We start from the raw sequence: 27,213 nt of genomic DNA, 5'->3' as shown, positions 1-27,213 counted from the left end.
GTAGAACAGACTTCTCCATTGAACACGGCGGCCGAACGGACATACTCAGCCATGAACGGTCAGCAAAGCACGAAGCGTCCGCAGCGCAGCATCGTTCACAGCCCAGTATTATGGCCCACCTTGCAAAATGGAGACCCGATGGTGTAACTTATGCTGAGACAAAGATGGCTATGCTGATAGCTGGAAGTAACATCCCGTTCTCATTTGCGGATGTCTACAACAAACCCGTGATGTATGTTTCCGGATTCGGAGATCGCTCGCCGATACGCAAATGGCAGAACAAAGGTTACTCCGATAGTGAAAGGTAAGTGTTGTTTTCTTTTTTTAGTAACCAGCAGCACAGTACAGTTAGTAGAACTGTGTTTTTATCACTGTGTATTTGACAGGCGCCATCTGAAATTAAACTATTTATTTTATTTATATATATATATATAATAAAATAATTATATATAGCTAGAATTCACTGAAAGTCAAGTATTTCATACATATATATATATATATATATAAATATTAATCCAAAGACATGCACCTGGAGATAGGTTGATTGGCAACACTAAAATTGGCCCTAGTGTGTGAATGTGAGTGTGAATGTTGTCTGTCTATCTGTGTTGGCCCTGCGATGAGGTGGCGACTTGTCCAGGGTGTACCCCGCCTTCCGCCCGAATGTAGCTGAGATAGGCGCCAGCGCCCCCCGCGACCCCGAAAGGGAATAAGCGGTAGAAAATGGATGGATGGATGGATAAATATTAATATATTTATATTTTTGTATGAAATATATATGAAATACTCGAGTTGGTGAATTATACTCCTCCCCTCTTAACCACGCTCCCCGCCCCAACCACGTCCCCAACCACAACTCCGCCCATTCTGGCTCCTATGAAGTACGCAAGGGGCCTAGATCTTCCCGCTAAAAGCAGATTAGAGCAAAAACTATGCAATAGAATCTATACCTTATCAAAAAAAGATTTTTCGATTAGTGAGCTCAAGGATTATCCCGCGGTCACGTTCCCAGACGTCATTCCACAGGACAAAACTAATGAAAACTTGGAAAAGCACGGAGGTCTGCAACTTTTTTTGGCTAGAGGAAATTAATGCATCATTTTTGTTTGGCTAAGGTTGCATTTCATGATTATTTTTGCGAGGCCGCGACCTTGTAAACAAACCGCGAGTAGCCTTGATTCACTGTTTTTCATTTTCCAATCATGTTAATCACTCAAAGATAATGAGAGACAGCACTGACGACCTGGCTGATGGTGAAGGAAGACGGCCAAGTGATCACAGCTCGCTTTAACCGGTTTCTTAGTTAGGGTCTCAAGAGGCTGCAAGAAATAGTGTGGTAATAGCTTGAATCACTGGTAGACCAGCCAGGTCACCTCCCATGTGTGCAGTATCCGTATCAATGCTCAAATTACTGTTGCGTTTCGAGCATGTGGTTGTTCAGTGTTTTCCTTTTTTGTAAACATTTTATTTGTACCCAAAAAACTCTTAAGTGAGTTTGTCATGAGTGATGCTTCCAAATGAGTCATTTCATCATCGTGACGTACAAAACCCAAAACCATTGAAGTTGGCACTTTGTCCATCCATCTTCTTCCGCTTATCCGAGGTCGGGTCGCGGGGGCAGCAGCCTAAGCAGGGAAGCCCAGACTTCCCTCTCCCCAGCCACTTCTTCTAGCTCTTCCCGGGGGATCCCAAAGCGTTCCCAGGCAAGCCGGGAGACAGTCTTCCCAACGTGTCCCGGGTCTTCCCCGTGGCCTCCTACCGGTTGGACGTGCACTAAACACCTCCCTCGGGAGGCGTTCGGGTGGCAAAGTGACCAGATTCCCGTACCACCTCATCTGGCTCCTTTCAATGTGGAGGAGCAGCGGCTTTACTTTGAGTTCCTCCCGGATGACAGAGCTTCTCACCCTATCTCTCAGGGAGAGCCCCGCCACCTGGCGGAGGAAACTCATTTCGGCCGCTTGTACCCGTGATCTTATCCTTTCGGTCATGACCCAGAGCTCATGACCATAGGTGAGGATGGGAACGTAGATCGACCGGTAAATTGAGAGCTTTGCCTTCACCACGACGGATCGGTACAACGTCCACATTACTGAAGACGCCGCACCGATCCGCCTGTCGATCTCACGATCCGCTCTTCCCCCACTCGTGAACAAGATTCCTAGGTACTTGAACTCCTCCACTTGGGGCAGGGTCTCCTACCCAACCCGTAGATGGCACTCCACCCTTTTTCAGGAGAGAACCATGGACTCAGACTTGGAGGTGCTGATCCTCATTCCGGTCGCTTCACACTCGGCTGCGAACCGATCCATTGAGAGCTGAAGATCCCGGCCAGATGAAGCCATCAGGACCACATCATCTGCAAAAAGCAGAGACCTAATCCTGCGGTCACCAAACCGGAACCCCTCAACGCCTTAATGTGGTACCTAAATTCCCTGCAATATGGTACCGCCAGTCATCTTTCGTATAATTTTCATATGCACTCTTCCTGATCATTCAGTGGACCACATGTGAGCAACATCAGGACATCCCCACTGTCGCCACACCAGCATTGCACCTGTTCCAAAGCTCACACAACAAGTTAAATGTTTTATTATAATATTCAAATAACATCATCTGCAAAAAGCAGAGACCTAATCCCGCGGCCACCAAGCCAGAACCCCTCAACGCCTTGACTGCACCTAGAAATTCTGTCCATAAAAGAATCGGTGACAAAAGGGCAGCCTTGGCAAAGTCCAACCCTCACTGGAAACGTGTCCGACTTATTGCCGGCAATGCGGACCAAGCTCTGACACTGATTGTACAGGGAACGGACCGCCACAACAAGACAGTCTGATACCCCGTACTCTCTGAGCACTCCCCACAGAACTTCCCGAGGGACACGGTCGAATGCCTTCTCCAAGTCCACAAAGCACATGTAGTCTGGTTGGGGAAACTCCCATGCACCCTCAAGGACCCTGCCGAGAGTATAGAGCTGGTCCACACTTCCACGACCAGGATGAAAACCACACTGTTCCTCCTGAATCTGACGTTCGACTATCCGGCATAGACTCCTCTCCAGTACACCTGAATAAACCTTACCGGGAAGGCTGAGGAGTGTGATCCCATGATAGTTGGAACACCACCCCGGTCTGCCAATCCAGAGGTACCGCCCCCAATGTCCAGGCGATGCTGCAGAGTCTTTTCAACCAAGACAGCCCCACAGCATCCAGAGCCTTTAGGAACTCCGGGCGGATCTCTTCCACCCTTGGGGCCTTGCCACCAAGGAGCTTTTTAACTACCTCGGCAACTTCAGCTCCAGAAATAGGAGAGTCCACCACAGATTCCCCATTTACTGCTTCCTCATAGGAAGACGTGTTGGTGGGATTGAGGAGGTCTTCGAAGTATTCCTTCCACCTATCCACAACATCCGCAGTTGAGGTCAGCAGAACACCATCTGCACCATACACGGTGTTGATAGTGCACTGCTTCCCCTTCCTGAGGCGGCGGATGGTGGTCCAGAATCGCTTCGAAGCCGTCCGGAAGTCGTTTTCCATGCTTCCCCGAACTCCTCCTATGTCCGAGTTTTTGCCTCCGTGCCCGCTGAAGCCTTCACACCGCTTGGCCTGTCCGTACCTGTCCACTGCCTCTGGAGTCCTATGAGCCAAAAGAACCCGGTAGGATTCCTTCTTCAGCTTGACGGCATCCCTCACTGCTGGTGTCCACCAACGGGTTCTAGGATTACCGCCACGACAGGCACCAACTACCGTGCAGCCACAGCTCCAATCAGCCGCCTTGACAATAGAGGTGCGGAACATGATCCACTCAGACTCAATGTACAGCGCCTCCCTCGTGACATGTTCAAAGTTTTTCCCGTCGGTGGGAATTGAAACTTTCTCTGATGTTCCCAGCAAACCCTCACAATGCGTTTTGGCCTGCCAGGTCCATCCGGCATCCGGGCGGCCATTCTTCCCTATCATGCCTCTCCAGGTTTCACTGTCGTTGCCAACATGAGCGTTGAAGTCCCCCAGTAGGACAAGGGAATCCCCCGGGGGAGCACTCTCCAGTACTCCCTCGAGTGTACCCATAAAGGGTGGGTACTCTGACCTGCTGTTTGGCGCGTAAGCACAAACAACAGTCAGGACCCGTCCCCCCACCTGAAGGTAGAGGGAAGCTACCCTCTCGTCCACTGGGTTGAACTCCAACGTGCAGGCATTGAGCCGGGGGGTAACCAGAATTGCCACCCCAGCCCGTCGCCTCTCACTGTTGGCAACGACAGAGTGGAAGAGAGTCCAGCCCCTCTCGAGAGAAGTGGTTCCAGAGCCCTTGCTGTGCGTCGAAGTGAGTCCGACAATATCCAGCCGAAATTTCTCCACTTCGTTCACTGGCTCAGGCTCCTTCACCCCCAGTGAGGTGACGTTCCACATCCCAAGAGCTAGCTTATGTAGCCGAGGATCGGACCGCCAAGTGTCCTGCCTTCGGCTGCCGCCCAGCTCACATTGCACCCGACCTCTATGGCCCCTGCTATGGTTGGTGAGCCCATTGGAGTGGTGACCCACGTTGCCTATTCGGGCTGTGCCCGGCCGGGCCCCATGGGAACAGGCCTGGCCGCCAGGCGCTCGCCATCATGCCCCACCTCCGGGCCTGGCTCCAGAAGGGGGCCCCGCTGACCCGCGTCCGGGCGAGAGAAATCTGGGTCCTTGATTGGTTTTTTTCATAGAAGTCTTCGAGCATGTTGTGTAAATGGTAAATAAAAACAGAATACAATTATTTGCAAATCCTTTTCAATTTATATTCAAATGAATAGACTGCAAATTAGATATTTAATGTTCAAACTGAGAAACTTTTGTTATTTTTTGCCAATATTTGCTCATTTGGAATTTGATGCCTGCAACATGTTTCAAAAAAACTGGCACAAGTGGCATAAAAGACTGAGAAAGTTAAGGAATGCTCATTAAACACTTGTTTGGAACATCCCACAGGTGAACAGGCTGATTGAGAACAGGTGGGTGCCATGATTGGGTATAAAAGCATCCATCCATCCAACCAACAATTTTCTACCGCTTATTCCCTTTGTGGTTGCGGGGGGCGCTGGTGCCTACCTCACCTACAACCGGGCGGATGGCATGGTACACCCTGCTTCCATGAAATACTCAGCCATTCACCAACAAGGATGGGGCGAGGGTCACCACTTTGTGAACAAATGCGTGAGCAAACTGTCGAACAGTTTAATAACAACATTTCTCAACCAGCTATTGCAAGAAATTTAGGGATTTCACCATCTACGGTCCGTAATGTCATCAAAAGGTTCAGAGAATCTGGAGAAATCACTGCACGTAAGCGTTGATATTATGGTACTGCATCAACAAGCGACACCCGTGTGTAAAGGATATCACCACATGGGATCAGGAACACTTCAGAAAACCACTGTCAGTAACTACAGTTGGCCGCTACATCTGTAAGTGCAAGTTGGAAGTCTACAATGCAAAGTGAAAGCCATTTATCAACAACACCCAGAAAGACGACCGGCTTGGCTGGGCCCGAGCTCATCTAAGATGGACTGATGCAAAGTGGAAAAGTGCTCGGTGGTCTGACGAGTCCACATTTCAAATTATATTTGGAAACTGTGGAAGTGGTGTCCTCCGTAACAAAGAGGAAAATAACTATTCGGATTGTTATAGGCGCCAAGTTCAAAAGCCAGCATCTGTGATGGTATGGGGGTGTATTAGTGCCCAAGGCATGTGTAACTTACACATCTGTGAAGGCACCATTAATGCTAAAAGGTACATACAGGTTTTGGGGCAACATATGTTGTCATCCAAGCAATCATCCAAGCAACGGCTTTTTCATGAACGCCCCTGCTTATTTCAGCAAGACAATGCCAAGCCACGTGTTACAGCAGCGTGGCTTCATTGTTAAAGAGTGCAGGTACTAGACTGGCCTGCCTGTAGTACAGACCTGTCTCCCTTTGTAACTAAATGTGTGGCGCATTATGAAGCCTAAAATACCACAACGAAAACCCTGTACTGTTGAACAACTTAAGCTGTACATTAATCAAGAATGGGCAATAATTCCACCTGAAAAGCTTAAAAAAATTGGTCTCTCCACTTCCCAAACGTGTATTGAGTGTTGTTAAAAGGAAAGGCCATGTAACACAACACAGTGGTAAAAATGCCCCTGTGCCAACTTTTTTACAATGTGTTGCTGCCATTAAATTCTAAGTTAATGATTATTTGCAAAAAAAAAAAAAAGGTTTCTGTGTTGGAATATTAAATATCTTGTATTTGCAGTCTTTTCAATTGAAAATAAATTGAAAAGGATTTATTTACAAATAACCCAAAGAGCCAACTTCACTGGTTTTGGGTTTTGTATTCGATGTTGTTAGTATAAAGTACACACTACTGCAACATTACAACAATAGTCAGCATACATTCAATAAAGAGATGCGTCTTAGTTATGTTTAAAATATATCCTTCTCTTGTTGACCTTGTGAGGACTGCAGGCTGCATCTTGTCTATTTACTTGCTAGATAGGAGGAAAAGACGGACAGATGAAGGCCACACCACGTGAAATGTTCTTGTATAGAACAACCAGCCGCCTGCGCACACACACACACACACACACACACACACACTTGTCATTCCGCTCCACCTCCCGCACGTATCCCAGGGGCACCGATACATGCCTTCTAGGCACTTTTTTATTTTCACAGAGGGTTCTGATTTTTTTTTTTTTTTAGGTCAAGTACAATGTGACCTACTGTTCTTTACAGTAACAATCTGCTGTCATTCAGGTTGTTGGATGGATTCAGCATTTTGGAGCTTGACCTGAATGTGCTTCTGGCTACACAACTGGAATGACCCAGGCTTTGAATTTTTGTGAAATAAAAATGAAAAATAGAATACAAATCAAAACCTGCGGACATTAGATTTCAAACTATTTTTCATGATTTTCTTATTTAAACGGGGATAGCAGGTCCATTCTATGTGTCATACTTGATCATTTTGCGATATTGCCATATTTTTGCTGAAAGGATTTTAGTAGAGAACATCCAAGATAAAGTTCGCAATTTTTGGTCGCTAATAAAAAAAGCCTTGCCTTTACCGGAAGTATGTGCGCGTGACGTCACGAGTTGCAGGGCTCCACACATCCTCACATTGTTTTTAATGGGAGCCTCCAACAAAAACAGCTATTCGGACCGAGAAAACAACAATTTCCCCATTAATTTGAGCGAGGATGAGAGATTCGTGTTTGAGGATATTGATAGCGAAGGACTAGAAAAAAAAACAAAAAAAGAATCATGCTTAAAAAAAAAAAGGCGATTGCATTGGGACGGATTCAGATGTTTTTAGACACATTTGCTAGGCTAATTCTGGGAAATCCCTTATTCTTCTATTGTGTTGCTAGTGTTTTAGTGAGTTTAATAGTACCTGATAGTTGGAGGGGTGTGTCCACGGGTGTCTTGGCGTCAATGTCTGAGGGAAGTCGGCGGCAGCTGTATGGACGGCACAAGCTCAGCTGATCATGAATCGTAAGAGGCGACTTTTTACCACAATTTTCTCACCGAAAACTGCTGGTTGACATTTGGTCTTGATTCATGTTTGCTTGACCGCGCTCTGATCCATAGTAAAGCTTCACCTCTGGGAATTTTAAACAAGGAATCACCGTGTGTTTGTGTGGCTAAAGGCTAAAGCTTCCCAACTCCATCTTTCTACTTTGACTTCTCCTATATTAATTGGACAAATTGCAAAAGATTCAGCAACACAGATGTCCAAAATACTGTGTAATTACGCGATTAAGGCAGACGACTTTTAGCCGCGAGTCGTGCAGCGCTAATATTTCCTTACAGTCAGTGACGTCACGTGCAGGCATCATCATTCTGCGACCTTTTCAACAATAAAATCCGTGGGAAATTTAAAATTGCAATTTAGTAAACTAAAAAGGCCGTATTGGCATGTGTTGCAATATTAGTAATATTTCATCATTGATATATAAACTATCAGACTGCGTGGTCTGTAGTAGTGGGTTTCAGTAGGCCTTTAATGTCTCAATAAAATAAAAAATATAATACAAATTTGAACCTGGTTTTGATTATTTTATTTTATTTTTTACTTTGTTTTGCTCTGTCTCAATAAAATAAATAGAATACACATTTCAATTCCAAATATTGCAATTAAAATTATTTTTCATGAAAGTCAAACACCTTTAGGATGTTTTTCTTTACCTTTTTTTTTTTTTTAATGTCTTATTAAAATAAAAAATAAAATATTTTCAACCTGGGGATATTATTAGATTTTAATAATTTTTCATTAAAGTCAAAAACATTCTGGATAGTGTTATTTTTTTTTGCTTTAATGTCTCAAACAGTCTTAAACAACAATAATTAAAAGTGAGTATTTATTACATTTTTGAAGGGCTTTTAATTAGACAATGTCATTGTGGAGAGGGGCGTGTCCTACGCGTCCCCTGCGGGCGGAGCATGTGCGCCAGCCGGTCGTGAAGCAGCAATCAGGTGAGCAGATACCTCAGCTGGGACGAGTTATCTAATCACCTGTTTCCTTTATCAGCAGCGTTGGAAACCATCGGAGGAGCCCGCTGTTGGCGTGAAGAGACAGAAGCTGAAAAGCTGAAAAGGAACTCTGAACGATAAACTGTTGTAAAAATAATAAAAGAGTGTAACCCACTGAGCCAAGGTGTGGTGTTTCCTGCAAAGGAACAGAGGATCGAGGTCGGAGATCGTCACAGTCATGTTAGACAAGTACATTTGAATTAAATACCACAACATCATTTGAGCAAAATGCTTTCAAAGGATTATGCAGAATAACGTTTTTGAGCAAGAAGGTAAAACAAATATAAGAATCCAATGTTTTATGCCATTTGAGGACATATTTGGCCTTGTGGTCTTGTCAATAAATGCTGTGAAAAAGTTGGACATTAGAATTTCTCAAGCACTATTCAACTCCAGGTACAATTCCAGCAATAAAACATCAGTAGAAGAGGATGCAAAATAGAACACTAGCTGCTTTTTTTTCTTCCTTAAACTGTTGGACAATTTGTTCACACCAGAAACCGGAGTGGTGACCCTCGCCCCATCCTTGTTTGTGAATGACTTAGCATTTCATGGAAGCTGCTTTTATACCCAATCATGGCACCCACCTGTTCCCAATTAGCCTGTTCACCTGTGGGTTGTTCCAAATAAGTTTTTGATGAGTTTAAATGTTTCTGTCTTTTTTGCCACTTGTGCCAGCTTTTTTGAAACATGTTGCAGGCATCAAATTCCAAAGGAACTAATATTTGCAAAACATAACGTTTTCCAGTTCCAACATTAAAGTATCTTGTCTTTGCAGTCTATTCAATTGAATATAAGTTGAAAAGGATTTGCAAATCATTGTGTTCTGTTTTTATTTACCATTTACACATTGTGCCAACTTCACTGGTTTTGTCAGAAAAAAACAGGCAAAGGTCGAGTGGCAACCCAAAAAGGCAAATCGGGTCTCTGCATCTGTCCATGTGGCGTGCGTGTGTGTGTGGGTGTGTGTGTGTGACAGGAGGAAAAGCTTATGTTGAAGTCACTTAAGCTATGGTGAAGTCAGCCTTGTTAAAAACAAAAACAGCACAGTTTAGCTCCAAACAGGAATTTTATTTGGATTGTTTTGAGTAGTAGAGAAATCAATAGATTTGCACAAAATGTTCTGACCATTAAAGCTCAGCTTTAACGTTTAGTGTCTTGCGTGTGTGTTCCGTCCCGTCCCCCCCCAGCCCCACTTTTTGGTACAAATCCAACACTTGTGCTGAAGTTTACTCCCAACGACAAATACTTTTTTTGAGTGTATATCTTTTTTTTTTCCGTACAAAAACTCTTACCGTCTACACAAAGTACTGTCACCCAGATTCTTTTATTTTCTCCATCTTGTAAATAAATTTGGGGAGCATTTTTTTTTTCCCGTCATGAAAAGATAAAAACATGCAAAAAAAATTGGTAATTTCTCGTCCAAAATGATACATGTACAAGTTTGGAACTTTTTTTTTTTTTTGCACTTCTTCATATACTACACCAAAAGAAAAAAAAAGATAAAGGAAGAGAACAAAAACATTATGTACACACGTCTTTTTACAGTGAAGTAAAAGTGGTGATGATGACTAAGGCAATGAGAGTGTACATTGATGAGCGGTTTTTGTTGTTTTTGAAAAATACTACATCACTTCGGGAAATAAGAAAAATAATGTGCTACAAAAACGTGTCGAGTGATTCTCCCTTTAGTTGCAACCAGCTGCATGTCTGTGGAAAAGTCTAGTGTACTATACATCGCCTTCATTTCCATGTGACCGTATTTAAATAAGCCTTCACAAACAGTAGCTTTGTGGGAGAAAGAACAAAATGTGACATTTTCTGAAATCACTCCAAAAAAGTCGGTACCGTTTCAGTACCGTTTTAAAGCCTTGTAACGTAAAACTAATCATCTGGATTCCAAAAGAAATGTACAAAAAGGCACGTTATATCCCAGTGCTTCTGTACTGTGAAATTCAAGTGTAACCGAGCGCCTTCCGTGGTCTTGATGATGACACCGTCCAACAGCGCTGCCCCCCCCCACCCCCCCACCCCCCCACCCCCCGACTCCAGCATCAGTGCAGCCCGGGCAACAAGCATTATGTATGCGGAGACTACAACAATAAGCCTAAGTTGGTTGTTTTTTTGTGTTTGGAAAAAAAATCTCTGAATCATTTAGTTTCTTCTCTCTCACAGTTTCCGAGTCCTTCCGCGGGGAATCTTCTATTTTTGTCCTCCGGTGGCGTGGCTGTCCTAGTCGTCGCTGCCGCCGTACATGTCCGCCAGTTTTCTGAAGCGAGGCCCCCAGTCGCTGAGGTAGTCGTAGTCCTGGTCCCCGCCGCTGCTGGACGAGTTGAGCGAACTGAGCGAGCCGGCCGTGGAGCCGCTGCCTTCGTAGTCGAACACCAGCAGGGAGTCGTAGGGGGGAGCTGTGGGGTCGTTGTCCGCCGCCTTCAGGCCCTGTGGGGAGGAAGACAAAACCGTATTTAATTTCAAATCTTTTCATTTCCTGAAAGATCAACAGTGCACCTTATGTATCTATTAATAGTGGTTATGCTTGTTCTGGTCACACATAAGAGGTACGTGTGGACTGCAGGTTGATGGTCGTTTAAAAAAACATGCCGATAGCAAAAAGCTGTAAGCGGGCAAGACCGAAGCTTTGATATTTTATTGAGAATATAGAACATTAAACACAGCGTTCAAAAATATGCTAAAATGTTTTAATACGACTTAAATGGAATGCGGATCATTACGGATACAAATAGTCAGGAAAGACGAGATCACCTACCTAGGTTCCATTCTAGAGGCCAATCTTTCCTGTGATAAAATGGCAACCAAGGTAATCAAAAAGGTCAACCAAAGAATGAGATTCCTCTACAGAATCTCCTCTCTGGTCAACAAAAGCACTTTGAAGATTCTAGCGGGAACTCTCATTCAACCCTTTTTCCATTACGCTTGCACCTCCTGGTACCCCAGCACCTCCAAAACCCTCAAATCTAGACTCCAAACATCCCAGAATAAGCAAGTCCGGTTACTTTTAGACCTCCACCTCAGATCACACCTCACTCCAACCCACTTCTCCAAAGTGGGCTGACTCAGGGTGGAGGACAGAGTAAAACAACTTACACTGAGCCTAGTCTATAAAATCTGCTACACCTCCCTGATACCGAAGTACATGTCAAACTACTTCCTTAATGTAAATGACTGCCATAACCACAACACCAGGGGGAGCTCCACAAACCACGTTAAACCCAGATTCCGATCTAACAAAGGTCTTAACTCATTCTCTTTCTATGCCACATCAATGTGGAATGCACTCCCAACAGGTATAAAAGTAAGTGCATCTCTATATTCCTTCAAAACCGCTCTAAAACAACACCTCCAGGCAACTTCAACCCTTTACTAATACCCTCCTCCATTCACATCTCATCTCCCCAGATTGTAAATAACCTAATGTAAATAATCAAATGTACTTCTAATGTATATACTTGTTCTTATGCTATGTGAACTCACTATGTTCTCTGCTGGCTGTACATATCCTACTAAGTAAGACCTTCACTGTTTCAATGTCCACATTTCTCTGTTGATGCGATTGTTGATGACTGAAGTACTGATATCAACCAAAGCTCCTCATCCCACTTCCCCCCGGATTGTAAATAATGTAAATAATTCAATGTATATACTATGATGATTAACCTGTGTGATGATTGTATTATACTGATAGTATATATTTGTACCATGAATTGATTAACGTGGACCCCGACTTAAACAAGTTGAAAAACTTATTCGGGTGTTACCATTTAGTGGTCAATTGCATTTTGTACAATTTACTAATAAAAGTATCAATCAATCAGAAAAAAAAAGAAGATGTACTGTGCTTCAAAATACTGTATTTTCCGGACTATAAGTGGCAGTTTTTTTTCATAGATTGGCCGGGGGTGTGACTTACACTCAGGAGCGACTTATGTGTGAAATTATTAACACATTAAACTGTACATCAAGCAAGAATGGGCAATAATTTAACACATTATTGACTCTTACCATAATATGTTACGTTAACATACCAGGCACCTCTTAGTTGGTTATTTATGCCTCATATAACGTACACTTATTCAGCCTGTTGTTTACTATTCTTTATTTATTTTAAATTGCCTTTCAAATGTCTATTCTTGGTGTTGGGTTTTATCAAATAAATTTCCCCAAAAAATGCGACTTATACTACAGTGCGACTTATATGTTTTTTTTCCTTCTTTATTATGCATTTTCGGCAGGTGCGATTTATATTCCGGAGCAAATTATACTCCGAAAAATATGGTAAATGTATTATTATAATGTGTGTTTAAGGCTCTTTAGGAGACATATTATTTAATGATTTGTTTCGACTTATTTTGCAAAATCGGCTTTTATGACCTATTGGTTCCTGCTCTTGTGTATTTGGCATCTGCATAAATCTCGAAAATTTGCACACGTTTGCCATTGTAGTCCACGCCCTAGTCAATAAGTCCCTTCTTTTTCTCTCTCCTCTTGTTGTGGGACATTCGTCCTCCGCTGTGGTCTTTTCTAATATGAAGTAGCATACAGTTCTGACTAGAGATGGCCGATAATGGCTTTTTTGCCAATATCCGATATTGTGCAACTCTTAATTACCGATTCCCAGAGGTGGGTAGTAACGCGCTACATGTACTCCGTTACATCTACTTGAGTAACTTTTGGGATAAATTGTACTTCTAAGAGTAGTTTTGATGCAACATACTTTTACTTGAGTATATTTATAAAGAAGAAACGCTACTTTTACTCCACTCCATTTATCTACAATCAGCTAGTTACTCGCTACTTTTTTTTTATCGATCTGTTAATGCACGTTTTGTTTGTTTTGATTTTGTCGGACACACATTCAAAGTAGGAACTACGCATGCCTGCGTTTCACCAATCAAATGCAGTCACTGGTGACGTTGGACCAATCAAACAAAACCAGGCGGTCACGTGACCGTCACACGTCGAATCCGACCTAAAAAAGTTGAAAAACTTATTGGGGTTTTACCATTTAGTGGTCAATTGTGCAGAATATGTACTGTACTGTGCAATCTACAAATAAAAGTTTCAATCAATCAATCAAAAGTGTAAAGGAAAAAAGACACTTTTTATTTCAACCGTACTTCCCGTCACAAGCCCAAAGACTGATCGCACAGTTCCTGTCTTCACAATAAAAGCGCCGCTCCATCGCGCCTGCGCTAACAAAATAGGAGTCTCCGAAAACCAGCGCAAACAAGCGAGCAAGCTACGGAGTTTGCCGCCAATGTATTTCTTGTAAAGTGTATAAAAACGAATATGGAAGCTGGACAAATAAGATGGCAAAAACCAACGACTTTCATGTGGTATTAGACAGAAAAGAGGAACTTTTTTTCTCCTCCATTTGAAAATGTGGACATTATCAGCACTATACTGTCTGATTCCAATCAATGCAAGTCATCAGAATCAGGTAATACACCAACTTATATTCTTGTCTTCATGAAAGATAGGAATCTATATGTTAAACATGCATGTATATTCATTAAAACACCTTTAACATTTCAACAAAAATGGCAAAATAAAAAACTATAAATTATATATGTATATATATATATATATATATATATATATATATATATATATATATATATATATATATATATATATATATATATATATATATATGTGTTTGTATGTATATATGTGGTAGATCACCTCGACTTGGTCATTTATTAAGTAATTGATTAACGTTGAAAAACTTATTGGGGTGTTACCATTTAGTGGTCAATTGTACGGAATATGTACTGTACTGTGCAATCTACTAATACAAGTTTCAATCAATCAATCAATCAATCAATCAATCAATCAATCAATCAATGCCTACAGAGCCTATGGTGCTGTTAAGTTATTGTGGCTCAATTTGCCTTAATTTTTTTTATTTTAATGTATTATTATTTAATATATATCATTGTTTTAGTTGCTTAAGAGATATTCCTGGCTATGAATTTGCTCATTGCTATTTTTATGTTTTTGTGCATTATTTGTTGCCGTAATTATTAAACGAACAGGTTACTCATCAGTTACTCAGTACTTGAGTTGTTTTTTCACAACATACTTTTAACTTTTACTCAAGTAAATATTTGGATGACTACCCCTTACTTTTACTTGAGTAATAAATCTCTAACGTAACAGTACTCTTACTTGAGTACAATTTCTGGCTACTCTACCAACCTCTGTATACACTTACATATATATATATATATATATATATATATATATATATATATATATATATATATATATATAGGGGCTGCAACTAACTATTAATTTGATAATCAATTAATCTGTGGATTATTACTTCGATTAATCGATTAACAATCGGATAAAAGAGACAAAATACATTTCTAACATTTCCAATACTTTATTTAAAAAAACAGCATACTGGCACCATGTCCTTTCGACTTGCCAAATAAAACAAGGCAAGTGTTACAAAAATGTTTTTGTTTTTTTTATAAAGTGCACCATTGTCCTGCACAATAGCAATAATTTTGTTTCGGAGAATTTCAAACCTGGCTACTACCTATTCCAACCATTCTGCAATGTTGGATGCTGAATGTCTTTCCTCTAGTGGCATGGTGCTAAGGGAGATTGACTTCATATTCGAGTCTCCAATGTAGTGGCATGTATTGCCAAGGTAGGCTACACTTGTCCAAACAACAGTAGTGAGAGCAATTTAACTCTGGGTGGGATTTATGTCGGTCTACACTGCATGGAATGTCTGCTAGTACTGCCTCTCCATTAGTTTTGGTAAAATGAGAGAGAAAGAAGTCCTTGATTACATTTGTCATTAGGGCCCCGAATTCACAGCCAAATGAGACCCAGGACAGCTGACTGGTTAACACTGTTGACCATCAAGCAAGGGGAACTGGGTTCAAATCTCAGTAAGGACTCAGTGTTTCTTTTTCAGTAGTGAGACAGGTGCTCAATTAAATATGTCACTGGGGCCCGAAATCTTTCTCTAAGAAGACTAAGGATAGCTGAGTGGTTACAGTAGCTAGCTCACAATCAAAGAGTGCAAGGATCAAATCCCTGCCGGGTTCACTCGTAACTATGAAATCTCTAGCAGCAAGTGTACATGTTTTATATTATAGCTCACTGAGACAGGCTCGCGATTAAATATGTCATTCGGGCCCGAAATCTTATTTAAAGAAGACCGGGGATAGCTCAATGGTTAAAGCTGCTAGCTCCCAATCAAAGGGCACTGGGTTGAAATCCCAGGCAAATTGATTGGTAACTAGGAAAGCTATTGTTTTGTATCATAGTTTACTGAGTCAGGTTATCAATTGAATATGTCATTGGGCCCGAAATCTGTCCATAAGAAAACCAAGAATAGCTGAATGGTTAAACAGCTAGCTCCCAATCAAAGGGTCCTGGGTTCAATCCCAGTCAGGTCGATCAGCTTGCCAAGCCAAAGAATGCAGGAGTGGGGACGCCGGGCAATGTGGGGGTGTATCACCTCCCCCACACAAAGTAAAGCTAAATGGTAGCTGGTTAATTAACTTATAGTTAAAAAGGTCTGGTTAATTAACTTATAGTTAAAAAGGTAAGTATGGGTAATAATAATAACAAATAGTCTATAGTCCAAAAGTCTAAGGGTAACCTCGGGGGTTAGCTCCTCCTGTGTGCTGAGGCTTAAGTTGGTAAGTGTACCATCAGTAATTCCTGGCTGGGATGGGTGGGAATAGGAACATGAATAATTAATCAGTGTGAGTGTTGACCAATCAGCTCTCCTCGGTCTGACCAACAAATAGTCAATTAGTTAATAAAAAAAAAGAAAGGAAAAAAAAGTACCAATAAGTACAACAAATTGGAATAATTGAAGAGAGAAAAAATTTCAATTGGATAATGAAAAAGAAAAAAAAAGATTGGATGAATAAAAAGAAGGATGGATAATATTGAAAACACTATTAAGAAAAGTTAATTGCATATCATTTATTAAAATTATGCCTTATCTTTTTTTCATCATCCAATTATTCATCATTTATATTTTTTTATTATTCAATTGCAGCTAGTCAGGAGGATTCGTCCAACCATTTATTCTTCTTTATCCAATTTGAATTTTTTCTCTCTTCAATCATTCCAATTTGTTGTATTTATTGTTTGTTTTTTTAAATTAACTAATTGACTAATTGTTGGTCAGACCGAGGAGAGCTGATTGGGCCAGCACGCAAAGGCAGTGCCATTAAGGTTTATTGGCGCTTTGAACTTCTCTCTACGTCCGTGTACACAGCAGCGTTTTGAAAAATTAGAAATTTTACTTTTTAAAACCGATACCGATAATTTCCGATTTTCCATTTCAAAGCATTAATCGGCCGATAATATTGGCAGCCCGATATTATCGGACATCTTTAGATCTTACATATCTGTCAGCAGATATGGAAGCGCTAAAAACTACCGGTACAACAAAGATGACGGGGAGAAGACGTGGTGGAAGTGCAGGCACGTAAATGAGACCTGCCCACAAAACGGCTCATCCAAAAGACACAGTAAGTAAAACAATCTATGCAACATTTTGACCAAAGAAGCACCATTACATGTTATGTAGACCACAAGAAAGTGTCTTAAATGTAGAAAACAATCATAATATGAATCTAGTGCGCCTTTTGTATGTATCATTACAGTGGATGTCAGGTGTAGAGCCACCCATGGCATTTGTTTACATTGTGACGCCGGTGAGCTATTGTATCCTCCTACTGTGTGTAGTGGAGCATGTTTAGCTATTCCTAATCTTGCAGGGAGGATACTTGAAAGAAATGTACTTTTTGTCACTATGGAGACGAGGATTAGTGATCTAGAAGTAGCTAAAACACTGCAGACTGCAGATGGATGTTAGCTGCTAGCTAACAAGCCATGTCTTAGAGCACCTCTTCCTGAGGGCGTGTCAGTGTTAGAACTTCACCTTTATCGTTAGTTTTTAGGCCAAAATGCATCCATTCTCCCTTTTCTGTCTACACACTGTGTCTGCTTGTAAGTGCTCTGTGATTGTGCGCTGCCGAACATGCTCCTCTGCTCATAAAACCAGCAATGTCACGACGCGCCGTCATGCCCGGGAACTGGTACTTTTCAAACCGTATAGTACCGTTTTTAATTAATTAGTACCGCGATACTATACTAGTATTGGTATACCGTACAACCCTCGTGTATTGTCAATACAGCTACTGAGTGTGCCACATACCCACTTAAGTGTCATTTACCAATCACTAGTGCATTCATAAATCTGACTACTTTCACACTGATGTGAAAATCCAGATCTTCAAATTCACAGGTAGCATCCGAGCCTACTTGACTGATTTCTCCGTGGAATGGCCAGACCAATGGTTGTGGGTTCTGCTAAAACAGGGGTGTCAAACGTAAGGCCCGTGTGCCGGATCTGGCCTGCAGGATGAGTTTGCTAAGTATAAAAATTAGCTGAAATTTTTGAATGAAAGAAACTGCTGTTCGAAATGTGTCCACTAGATGTGACAATAGCAATTATTTGTATCTTTGTAGATGATGCTACATATGTAAAAAAAAATAAACCACATGTTAGTGCACCAGTCGAGGAAAATGAGCAAACTACATGAATCCTGTATTATCAATCAATCAATCAATGTTTACTTATATAGCCCTAAATCACTAGTGTCTCAAAATTATGATATAGATATTTTTTTTCTTGATTGATTGCAGCTGAGATAGGCTCCAGCGACCCCCCGCGACCCAGACCAGGGTGAGTAGTAGAAAATGGATGGATGGATGATTGAAAATGAACAATGAGTTGACTGATGAACATTATCAAATTATTTTTTCAGAAAGTATAAAGATAGAAGGAGTGTGGGAAAAAATACCTTGTGCGATTCAGAATCGATTCCCATTTTTAAAAAAATTATTTTAAATTTTTTTTAATTATTTTTTTAATCAATCGAACAAACCACTACACAACAATACCATAACAATGCAATCCAATTCCAAAACCAAACCTGACCCAGCAACACTCAGAACTGCAATAAACAGAGCAATTGAGAGGAGACACAAACACGACACAGAACAAACCAAAAGTAGTGAAACAAAAATGAATATTATCAACAGTATCAATATTAGTTATAATTTCAGCATAGCAGTGATTAAAAATCCCTCATTGACATTATCATTAGACATTTATAAAAATAATAAAAAAAAGAACAATAGTGTCACAGTGGCTTACACTTGCATCGCATCTCATAAGCTTGACAACACACTGTGTCCAATGTTTTCACAAAGATAAAATAAGTCATTATTTTGGTTTGTTTAATAGTTCAAACAAATGTGCATTATTGCAATCAGTTTATAAAATATTGTCCTTTACAAATATAAAAGCTTTTTAAAAAAAACATCTACTCTGCTTGCATGTCAGCAGACTGGGGTAGATCCTGCTGAAATCCTATGTAGTGAATGAATACAGAATCGTTTTGAATGGGAAAAATATCGTTTTTGAATTGATAATCGAATCGAAAAAAAATCAATATATTATCAAATCGTGACCCCAAAAATCGATATTGAATCGAATTGTGGGACACCCAAAGATTCACAGCCCTAAAAGATAGTATACTATTAACTGCAACATGCAAGTGTAAAAACAACATAATGATTTGTACATTTTCAGAATGTGCTTGTTCCATTTTTAAACAAAACAACCTGAAGTTGTCTTTATTTTGAAGTTATCGTGCCGTGATTTTACCAGTCCGGCTCACTTGGGAGTAGATTTTTCTCCGTGTGGCCCCCGATCTAAAATGAGTTTGACACCCTAGTGCTAAAATGTCCTACTTTTGCACCTTGCTGCTGGTCAACGTGAGCGAACTGGATTCGGAGGTAGCTCTGACGATGGCACCTGGTGAAACTTGTCGTCTTTCATCTGGATAGCAATCTCGGGCTCATGAATAAATACTGGCAGCGAACACTGAGCACATCTGCGGCTCAGGCGACGAGACAATCTGCTTGTCACGCACGTGCGCCCGGATTTCATGGCTTTGAAGGGAAAGGTCTGCTTATTTCTTTAATTTTTTATTTATTTTTTAAAGATGGCGCTCTACATTCCCAGAAATGTTCATAAGTCCTTACGGAACGCTATTGATTCTCAAGACTCCACGCCCTCCTGAGGGCACTCGGGGGACTTGATGGATCGGTAATGTAAGAGTGGAGGACTGCAGCCTGCTTTTTGCCACCTTCCCTAACAATAAATGGATAAAAGAAGGGGATGCAACCCTCTTCCCCTCTGGGAAACGATCCTCAGTGCGGCCGTTAAAGGCGTTTTTTAGCGGAAAGAGATTGATTGAAAGTGTGGAGACAATGAGCAATTATTCCCCACTTGTTAGCCATTGTCAAGTGTTTGCTGGTGGGGGTGATAAAGGTGTGGGGAGCATTACACGTGGATCCTTCATTACATCCATCCATCCATCCATTTTCTACCGCTTATTCCCTTTTGGGGTCGCGGGGGGCGCTGGATTATTGCTGTGCTGGTTGCAGCCTGCCACCGTCTGCAGCCAAAACCTTTACGAGCGGCTTCATAAGGTTAGTCAATCACCGAATGTAATTTTAGTTGCAGCTTTTGCACTTCCTGTACCCGCTAGAGTGGGCGCTAATGAGTTTAATGATGTAACCCCCCCACTGGTTCCCTGCCGTGAGGCGCTAAACCGACCGCTGCCCCTCAGACTACTCGTGCTTATAGGCCTTGGAAGGTCATGTGACTTTGCAATGCATTGTGGGCCTGGGTAGCCATACCTGTTGGATAAATAGCTATACCAGGGGTCACCAAAGCGGTGCCCACGGGCACCAGGTCGCCCATAAGGACCAGATGAGTCGCCTGCTGGCCTGTTCTAAAAATAGCTCAAATAGCAGCACTTACCAGTGAGCTGCCTTTATTTTTTACATTTTATTTATTTACTAGCAAGCTGGTCTCGCTTTGCTCGACATTTTTAATTTTAAGAGAGACAAAACTGAAATAGAATTTGAAAATCCAAGAAAATATTTTAAAGACTTGGTCTTCACTTTTTTAAATAAATTCATTTATTTTTTTTTACTTTGCTTCTTATAACTTTCAGAAAGACAATTTTAGAGAAAAAATACAACCTTAAAATTATTTTAGGATTTTTAAACATACACCTTTTTACCTTTTATATTCCTTCCTCTTCTTTCCTGACAATTTAAATCAATGTTCAAGTTTTTTTTTTTTTATTGTAAAGAATAATAAATACATTTTAATTTTAATTTTGGCTTTTGTTTTTTCGGGGCTTCACAGTGGCAGAGGGGTTAGTGCGTCTGCCTCACAATACGAAGTTCCTGCAGTCCTGGGTTCAAATCCAGGCTCGGAATCTTTGTGTGTGGAGTTTGCATGTTCTCCCCGTGAATGCGTGGGTTCCCTCCGGGTACTCCGGCTTCCTACCACCTCCAAAGACATGCACCTGGGGATAGGTTGATTGGCAACACTAAATTGGCCGTAGTGTGTGAATGTTGTCTGTCTATCTGTGTTGGCCCTGCGATGAGGTGGCGACTTGTCCAGGGTGTACCCGGCCTTCCGCCCGATTGTAGCTGAGATAGGCGCCAGCGCCCCCCGTTACCCCGAAAGGGAATAAGCGGTAGGAAATGGATGGATGGATGGATGGATGGGGGCTTCTGTTTTTTCGACGAAGAATATTGTTAAATATTTCTTCAAACTTATTATGATTAAAATTCCCCAAAAATATTATGGCAAATCTAGAAAACCTGTCTTTTGAATTTCATTTAAAATTTTTGTTCTGGAAAATCTAGAAGAAATAATACTTGAAATATAGCTTGGTCCAATGTGTTATATTGTCTAACAAAGTGCAGATTGGATTTTAACCTATTCAAAACATGTCATCAAAATTCTAAAATTAATCTTAATCAGGAAAAATTACTAATGATGTTTCATAAATAATTTTTTTAATTTTTTTCAAAAAGATTTGAATAAGCTAGTTTTTCTCTTCATTTTTTTCGGTTGAATTTTACATTTTAAAGAGTCGAAATTGAAGATAAACTATGTTTCAAAATGTAATTTTCATTTTTTTCGTGTTTTCTCCTCTTTTAAAAAGTTCAATTAAGTGTTTTCATTATTTATTCCCTCCAAAAAACCTTGTTGGTGTTTTTCTGTTTGGTGCTTGTTTCTGCCCTGCGCTCTTATTTTGGTGGCACTTCCTGTTGTGTTGGGGTTTTTTTTCATATCTACTTTACACATTTTTGTTGGTGTTTTTCTGTGTTTGGTTCTCGTTCCTGTCCTGCGCTCTTATTTTGGTGGCATTTCCTCTTGTGTTGGTGTTTTTTCACAACTACTTTACACGTGCTTTCAAGCACTTTTTCCCCTCATCTGTTTTCTGTTGGTGATTAAGACTATTCAAATCGAGGGTGAGCCACCATTCTTTGTCGAGACTTTGTTTGGAATGAAGATTCTTCACATGGGTGAGTTTTTGCTGTATTCCAGCATTCTGTTTTGTTTTGCACCTGTCAGGTTTAGTTTCGTTTTTGCATAGCCCTCCCTTAGCTTTGGTGCCTTTCCAGCGGCACTCAGCTTTGTTTGTTTTTGAGATACATTGAATATTTTTAATACATTGAATATTTTTACCTGCACATTCCTCCTTGATTTTTTGCATCTTGGGAACACACCACTAATGGCCATCATGCGACCCGAGCACCACACACTGATGGCATCAAAACTATGAATGAACACGTGGAGTTATGTGCTTAACAAAAAAAGGTGAAATAACTGAAAACATGTTTAATATTCTAGTTCTTCAAAATAGCCACCCTTTGCTCTGATTACTGCTTTGCACACTCTTGGCATTCTCTCTATGAGCTTCAAGAGGTAGTCACCTGAAATGGTTTTCCCTTTACAGGGGTGCTTGAAGCTACGTATGCTAAGGTTAACAGCCTACTAAATGCTACATGTGCTAATGTTCACAGACTGGTAAATGCTATGTGTGCTAATATTAACAGACTGCTAAATGCTACATGTGCAACAGGATAAAACATGCTTTTATCCAAATGGAAAATGCAGTAAACACACCAATATGTACCAAGTGATAACGTTAAAAGTGAAGTTTGCTCGTCTCACGGCTGCTGGCCACCCTCTATTTATTAAGTAGACCAAGGGTTCTCAAATGGGGGTACGTGTACCCCTAGGGGTACTTGAAGGTATGCCAAAGGGTACGTGAGATTTTTTTTAAAAAGCAACAATTCAAAAATCCTTTAAATATATTTATTGAATAAACTGTGAAAAGAAATGCAACAATGCAATATTCAGTGTTGACAGCTATATTTTTTTGTGGACATGTTCTATTAATATTGATGTTAAAGATTTCTTTTTTTTTTTTGAAGAAATCTTTATAATGAAGTTGATGAATCCAAATGGATCTCTATTACAATCCCCAAAGAGGGCACTTTAATATGATGATTACTTCTATGTGTAGAAATCTTTATTTATAATTGAATCACTTGGTTACTTTTCCAACAAGTTTTTAGTCATTTTTATATCTTTTTTTTTTCAAATAGTTCAAGAAATACCACTACAAATGAGCAATATTTTGCATTGTTATACAATTTAATAAATCAGTATTTTACTTCTTTATCTTTTTTTTTCAACCAAAAATGCTTTGCTCTGATTAGGGGGTACTTGAATTAAAACAATGTTCACAGGGGGTGCATCACTGAAAAAAGTTTAAGAACCACTGAAGTAGACAATTGAATAATATTTATATAACGCTTTTTTTCTCTAGAGACTCAAAGCGCTTTACAAGTGAATCTTTAAGCTACATTCAAGCCAGTGTGGGTGGCACTAAGAGCAGGTGGGTAAAGTGTGTCTCAAGGACACAACAGCAGTGACGAGGATGGCGGAAACGGGAATCTAACCTGGAAACCTCAAGTCACTGGCACGGCCGCGCTACCAACCAAGACACAATTGTGACAGGTAACGATGCCGTACATTTGCGTTTATTTTGAACTTGATAATGGAAAAACGTAGTCAAAAAGTCTTCCATTCAGCCAAATATTTAAAGCGATTCATAGTCCAGTAAGACCCACAATGCAATGCGTCGCCACGTCACACTTTCAAGCCTTATTATTGCATGCTTGGTGCCACGACGTGACGTTTGGCGAAGGTGAAATCTGGGACAAAAGGACTGGCGCTTTTCTGGGTCGCCACCAGAATGACAAACGGTAGGCGACAGTCGACTATTTCAAAAACATCACTTTGCTGGCATGCCAGGTGTGTCGGCGGCACACAGCGCAGGGATAAATAAATAACGGAGAGGCGATCGGGATTGATAGCCGGGGTGCGGAGTTCATATCTTTAGAATCATGGTTACCATCCAAACAGGAGACACCGGCTACATTTGTAATGCTGTAAAAGTTGTGAAAAATACATTAGGTGCTCTTTTCATTTGACAGTCAAGTCTCCCTCAGGCAAACAAGGCCACTCTGAGCATTGCACTCCCCGTGTTACTTTTTCTTCTCTATCTCCCTCTCATGTCGTCTTTCTTTTCTCATATGTGAAGATAAATAATTATTTCATCTAAGCCTGATAGCTTCTTGTACTTTTCTGCCTTAATGCATGTCTGAGTAGACGTGGCAAGATGCCTAAAGCCTCGTCTTTCTTTGGGGAAAAAAAGACGATCAATTCTTTTTGAAGTTAATTGCCTCCCAAGTCGGCATAATACAGACCCTAATTGTTTATTATGAGAAAATTCCTTTAAAATTCAGCCTTTCATTTCAGTAACCAACATAGGGTTGGTTTAGAAAAAGGCAGGATAGCGTCTGTAAGAGAGTATTTTACTATGTACAGTACTACATACTGTATGCCGGGGCTACTCGTCAATAAATTGATCAATTTAAATCGACCCATTTAACTCGATAACTTTGCTGGCACCTGTAAATTGCCATGTCTAATTGTCCCCAAGTGTTTGTAAGCATCTGACAATAGCAGAATTAAATGAAAGGCAGGGTTTCCCCAAAGTGTATCTGATTGTGCCGCAGCAAAGTAAAAACCGCCACACCTTAAAAATTAGTTTTATTTTTTCTTACATGAAATTAAAATAATATAATGAGGGCTGTTAAAGATAACGCGTTAATTCAGTTCTCTTAACAGCGTTCATTTTTTTTAACGCGCGTCACTATGTACAGTACTACATACAGTAGGCCGGGGCGAATCGTCAATAAATTGATTAATTTAACTGGATAATTTAACTGGATAAATCCCATGAAATCTTATACGTCTAGTCACTTACGTGAATGAGCTAAAAAATATTATTTGATATTTTACGGTAATGTGTTTACACATACGTCGCTCCTGAGTATAAGTCGCACCCCTGACCAAACTATGAAAAAAACTGCGACTTATAGTCCGAAAAATACGGTATGCATCATAGCAGATAACGTGATGACATTTGACCACGCCGCCACCCCCACAGGTATCTTGGCAATCTAGGGGAAACCCTGAACAGAGTAAATCCTCTCATTAGTCATCCACAATCTTTGTCCCAGTGGGCGAAGGCGGGCTGCGCTAGCTTTCACACATGCATGGACAAGGAGCCTCGTTAGTCGATATAGTGAGAAGCACGTGAAGTAACAAGAAATAGGCAGAAAAAAGATGATTGGAAAGCCAAATGTCCAAATGTGGGAATATATCGACTTTAAACCGAACAAGCCAGTAAGCCAAATTTATTTGGGAAGTCATGGCAACAACAACAGAAAACAACACAAGCCACTCGACCCAGTTTTTCCAACATGGTAAAAAAAACACAATTCTAGAAGTTAAATATTATAATAGAGATTGAGAATCCTTTTTTTTTTTATTGTTTGTTCACTTATTTAGGATAATTAAGTTGCGATAGGTTGATTGGCATCACTAAATTGGCCCTAGTGTGTAAATGTGAGTGAATGTTGTCTGTCTATCTATGTTGGCCCTGTGATGAGGTGCCAACTTGTCCAGGGTAAACCCCGCCTTCCGCCCGAATGCAGCTGAGATAGGCTCCAGCAAACCCAAAAGGCACAAGCGGTAGGAAATGGATGGACGTGAAGATAAGTTCTGGACCTTCCAATTACAATGGTAATATGAAAACAAATAAGAAATCAACAGTTATTGCGTTTGAAATAGTTATTTACATTATCATTATTACATATTATGATTATAAATGCTTGATTTGGTTTCAAACTAATGCTGACAATAATATCGCTTATTGGCAATAATTTGTGGGACAATATATCATCCAACCAGGCGTACTCTACTAGGGTGCAAGGCTAACAGGGCCCATAACCTTCTGAGGACCAGCGTCCTCGGCGGTGGACATTTTTCTGTCTTTGTCATTTACAAATTTCAACAAAAACAACCCAGTTCCAGGAAACACAAATGTCCACTGTAGAAGACGTTTGCTTTCAGCCTAAAATTCTAGCCTTAATGTTAGAAATATTTAAGATGTGTAGCAAAACCTTTTTTCTTTTTCTTTTTCCTCTGAAAGCTTTCCTCCGTGAAGTAGTGGGAATATATGCATGTGACGGGCTAATCTGGCATTGTGTCCACGAGGAAGGAGGTGTTTCCTTTATGACAGGGGTCGGCAACCCGCGGCTCTTTGGCCACTCTGATGTGGCTCAGCTGCACAATCGCCGACCCCCCCCCCCCCCCACGATTTTTACGGGGGGATTCCGGTGGTCACCAATATAACAGTAATAAGGGCGTGCCATGAAGCCATTGCCTTTAACGCCTTCTACAACATGTACAGACATCTCGCCAGTCCAGTAACATGTTGTATATGGCTTCTGCAGTAACACGTACATGACTGCAAGGCATACTGGGTGACACAGAGTACACTGAAGGTTGTGATATAAATAACTTTAACAATCTTGCTAATATGCACCACACTGTGAACCCACACCAAACAAGAATGACAAACACATTTCGGGAGAACATCTTCACAGTAACACAACATAAATGCAATACAACAAATACCCAGAATCCTTTGCATCCATGACAATTCCTGACTATATTATACACCCCCGCCCACCTCAACCGACGCACGGAAGGGGGGGAGCGGGTTTTGGTGCTAGCGGGGTGTATAACATAGCCTGAAAGGGTAATGGTTGCGTAGCATTCTGGGTAATTGTTATGTTGCGTTTATAATGTGTTGCTGTGAGGATTTTTTTTTCCAGAAATGTGTTTGGTGTGGGATCACAGTGTGATGCATATTATTAGTAAGAGCGTTAAAATTGTTTATATCACAACCTTCAGTGTACTTTGTGTCACCCAGTATGCCTTGCAGTCGTGTATGTGTATCTGCGGAAGCCACTTACAACATGATACTGGACAGGCAAACTGTCTGTACATGTTGTAGAAGGCGTCAAAGTAACGGCTTCGTGTCACGCCCTTATTGCTGTTACATGGGTGACCACCAGCAGATATTCACGAGAATGATTGCGGCTCCCTTTGTCTCCTTTAATTTGTGAATTGGGTCAAAATGGCTCTTTGAGTGGTAAAGGTTGCCGACCCCTGCTTTATGACATTAAAAACATGATTTTCAGTCTACTCTCAAAAGTATCACGCATGTGCAGGATGTTTATTTGACCACATTTGGAGTTATAAAAATCAGGGTTCGTACATGTGCTTGAAA

At 40.9% G+C, this 27,213-nt stretch overlaps 1 protein-coding gene and 1 long non-coding RNA gene across 2 annotated transcripts in view; one reads left to right on the top strand and one right to left on the bottom strand.

Moving 5' to 3' along the window:
- Positions 1-10,750: 10,750 nt before the first annotated feature.
- cdh2 (cadherin 2, type 1, N-cadherin (neuronal)) overlaps positions 10,751-27,213 on the bottom strand; it is a 127,447-nt gene continuing 110,984 nt past the window's right edge. Inside the window, exon 16 of the mRNA XM_061920283.1 lies at positions 10,751-10,984. Coding sequence (XP_061776267.1) covers positions 10,778-10,984 — 207 coding nt within the window. The 3' untranslated portion in view covers positions 10,751-10,777. The remainder of the gene's footprint in view (positions 10,985-27,213) is intronic.
- LOC133568395 (uncharacterized) overlaps positions 21,868-27,213 on the top strand; it is a 42,137-nt gene continuing 36,791 nt past the window's right edge. The window contains exon 1 of the long non-coding RNA XR_009809592.1: positions 21,868-22,018. This is a non-coding gene — a long non-coding RNA (uncharacterized LOC133568395). The remainder of the gene's footprint in view (positions 22,019-27,213) is intronic.

Source organism: Nerophis ophidion, linkage group LG14 (genome assembly GCF_033978795.1).
Source record: "Nerophis ophidion isolate RoL-2023_Sa linkage group LG14, RoL_Noph_v1.0, whole genome shotgun sequence".
Taxonomy (NCBI): domain Eukaryota; kingdom Metazoa; phylum Chordata; class Actinopteri; order Syngnathiformes; family Syngnathidae; genus Nerophis; species Nerophis ophidion.
Note: the sequence above shows the minus strand (reverse complement) of the source record. Positions and strands in the feature narration are given on the sequence as shown.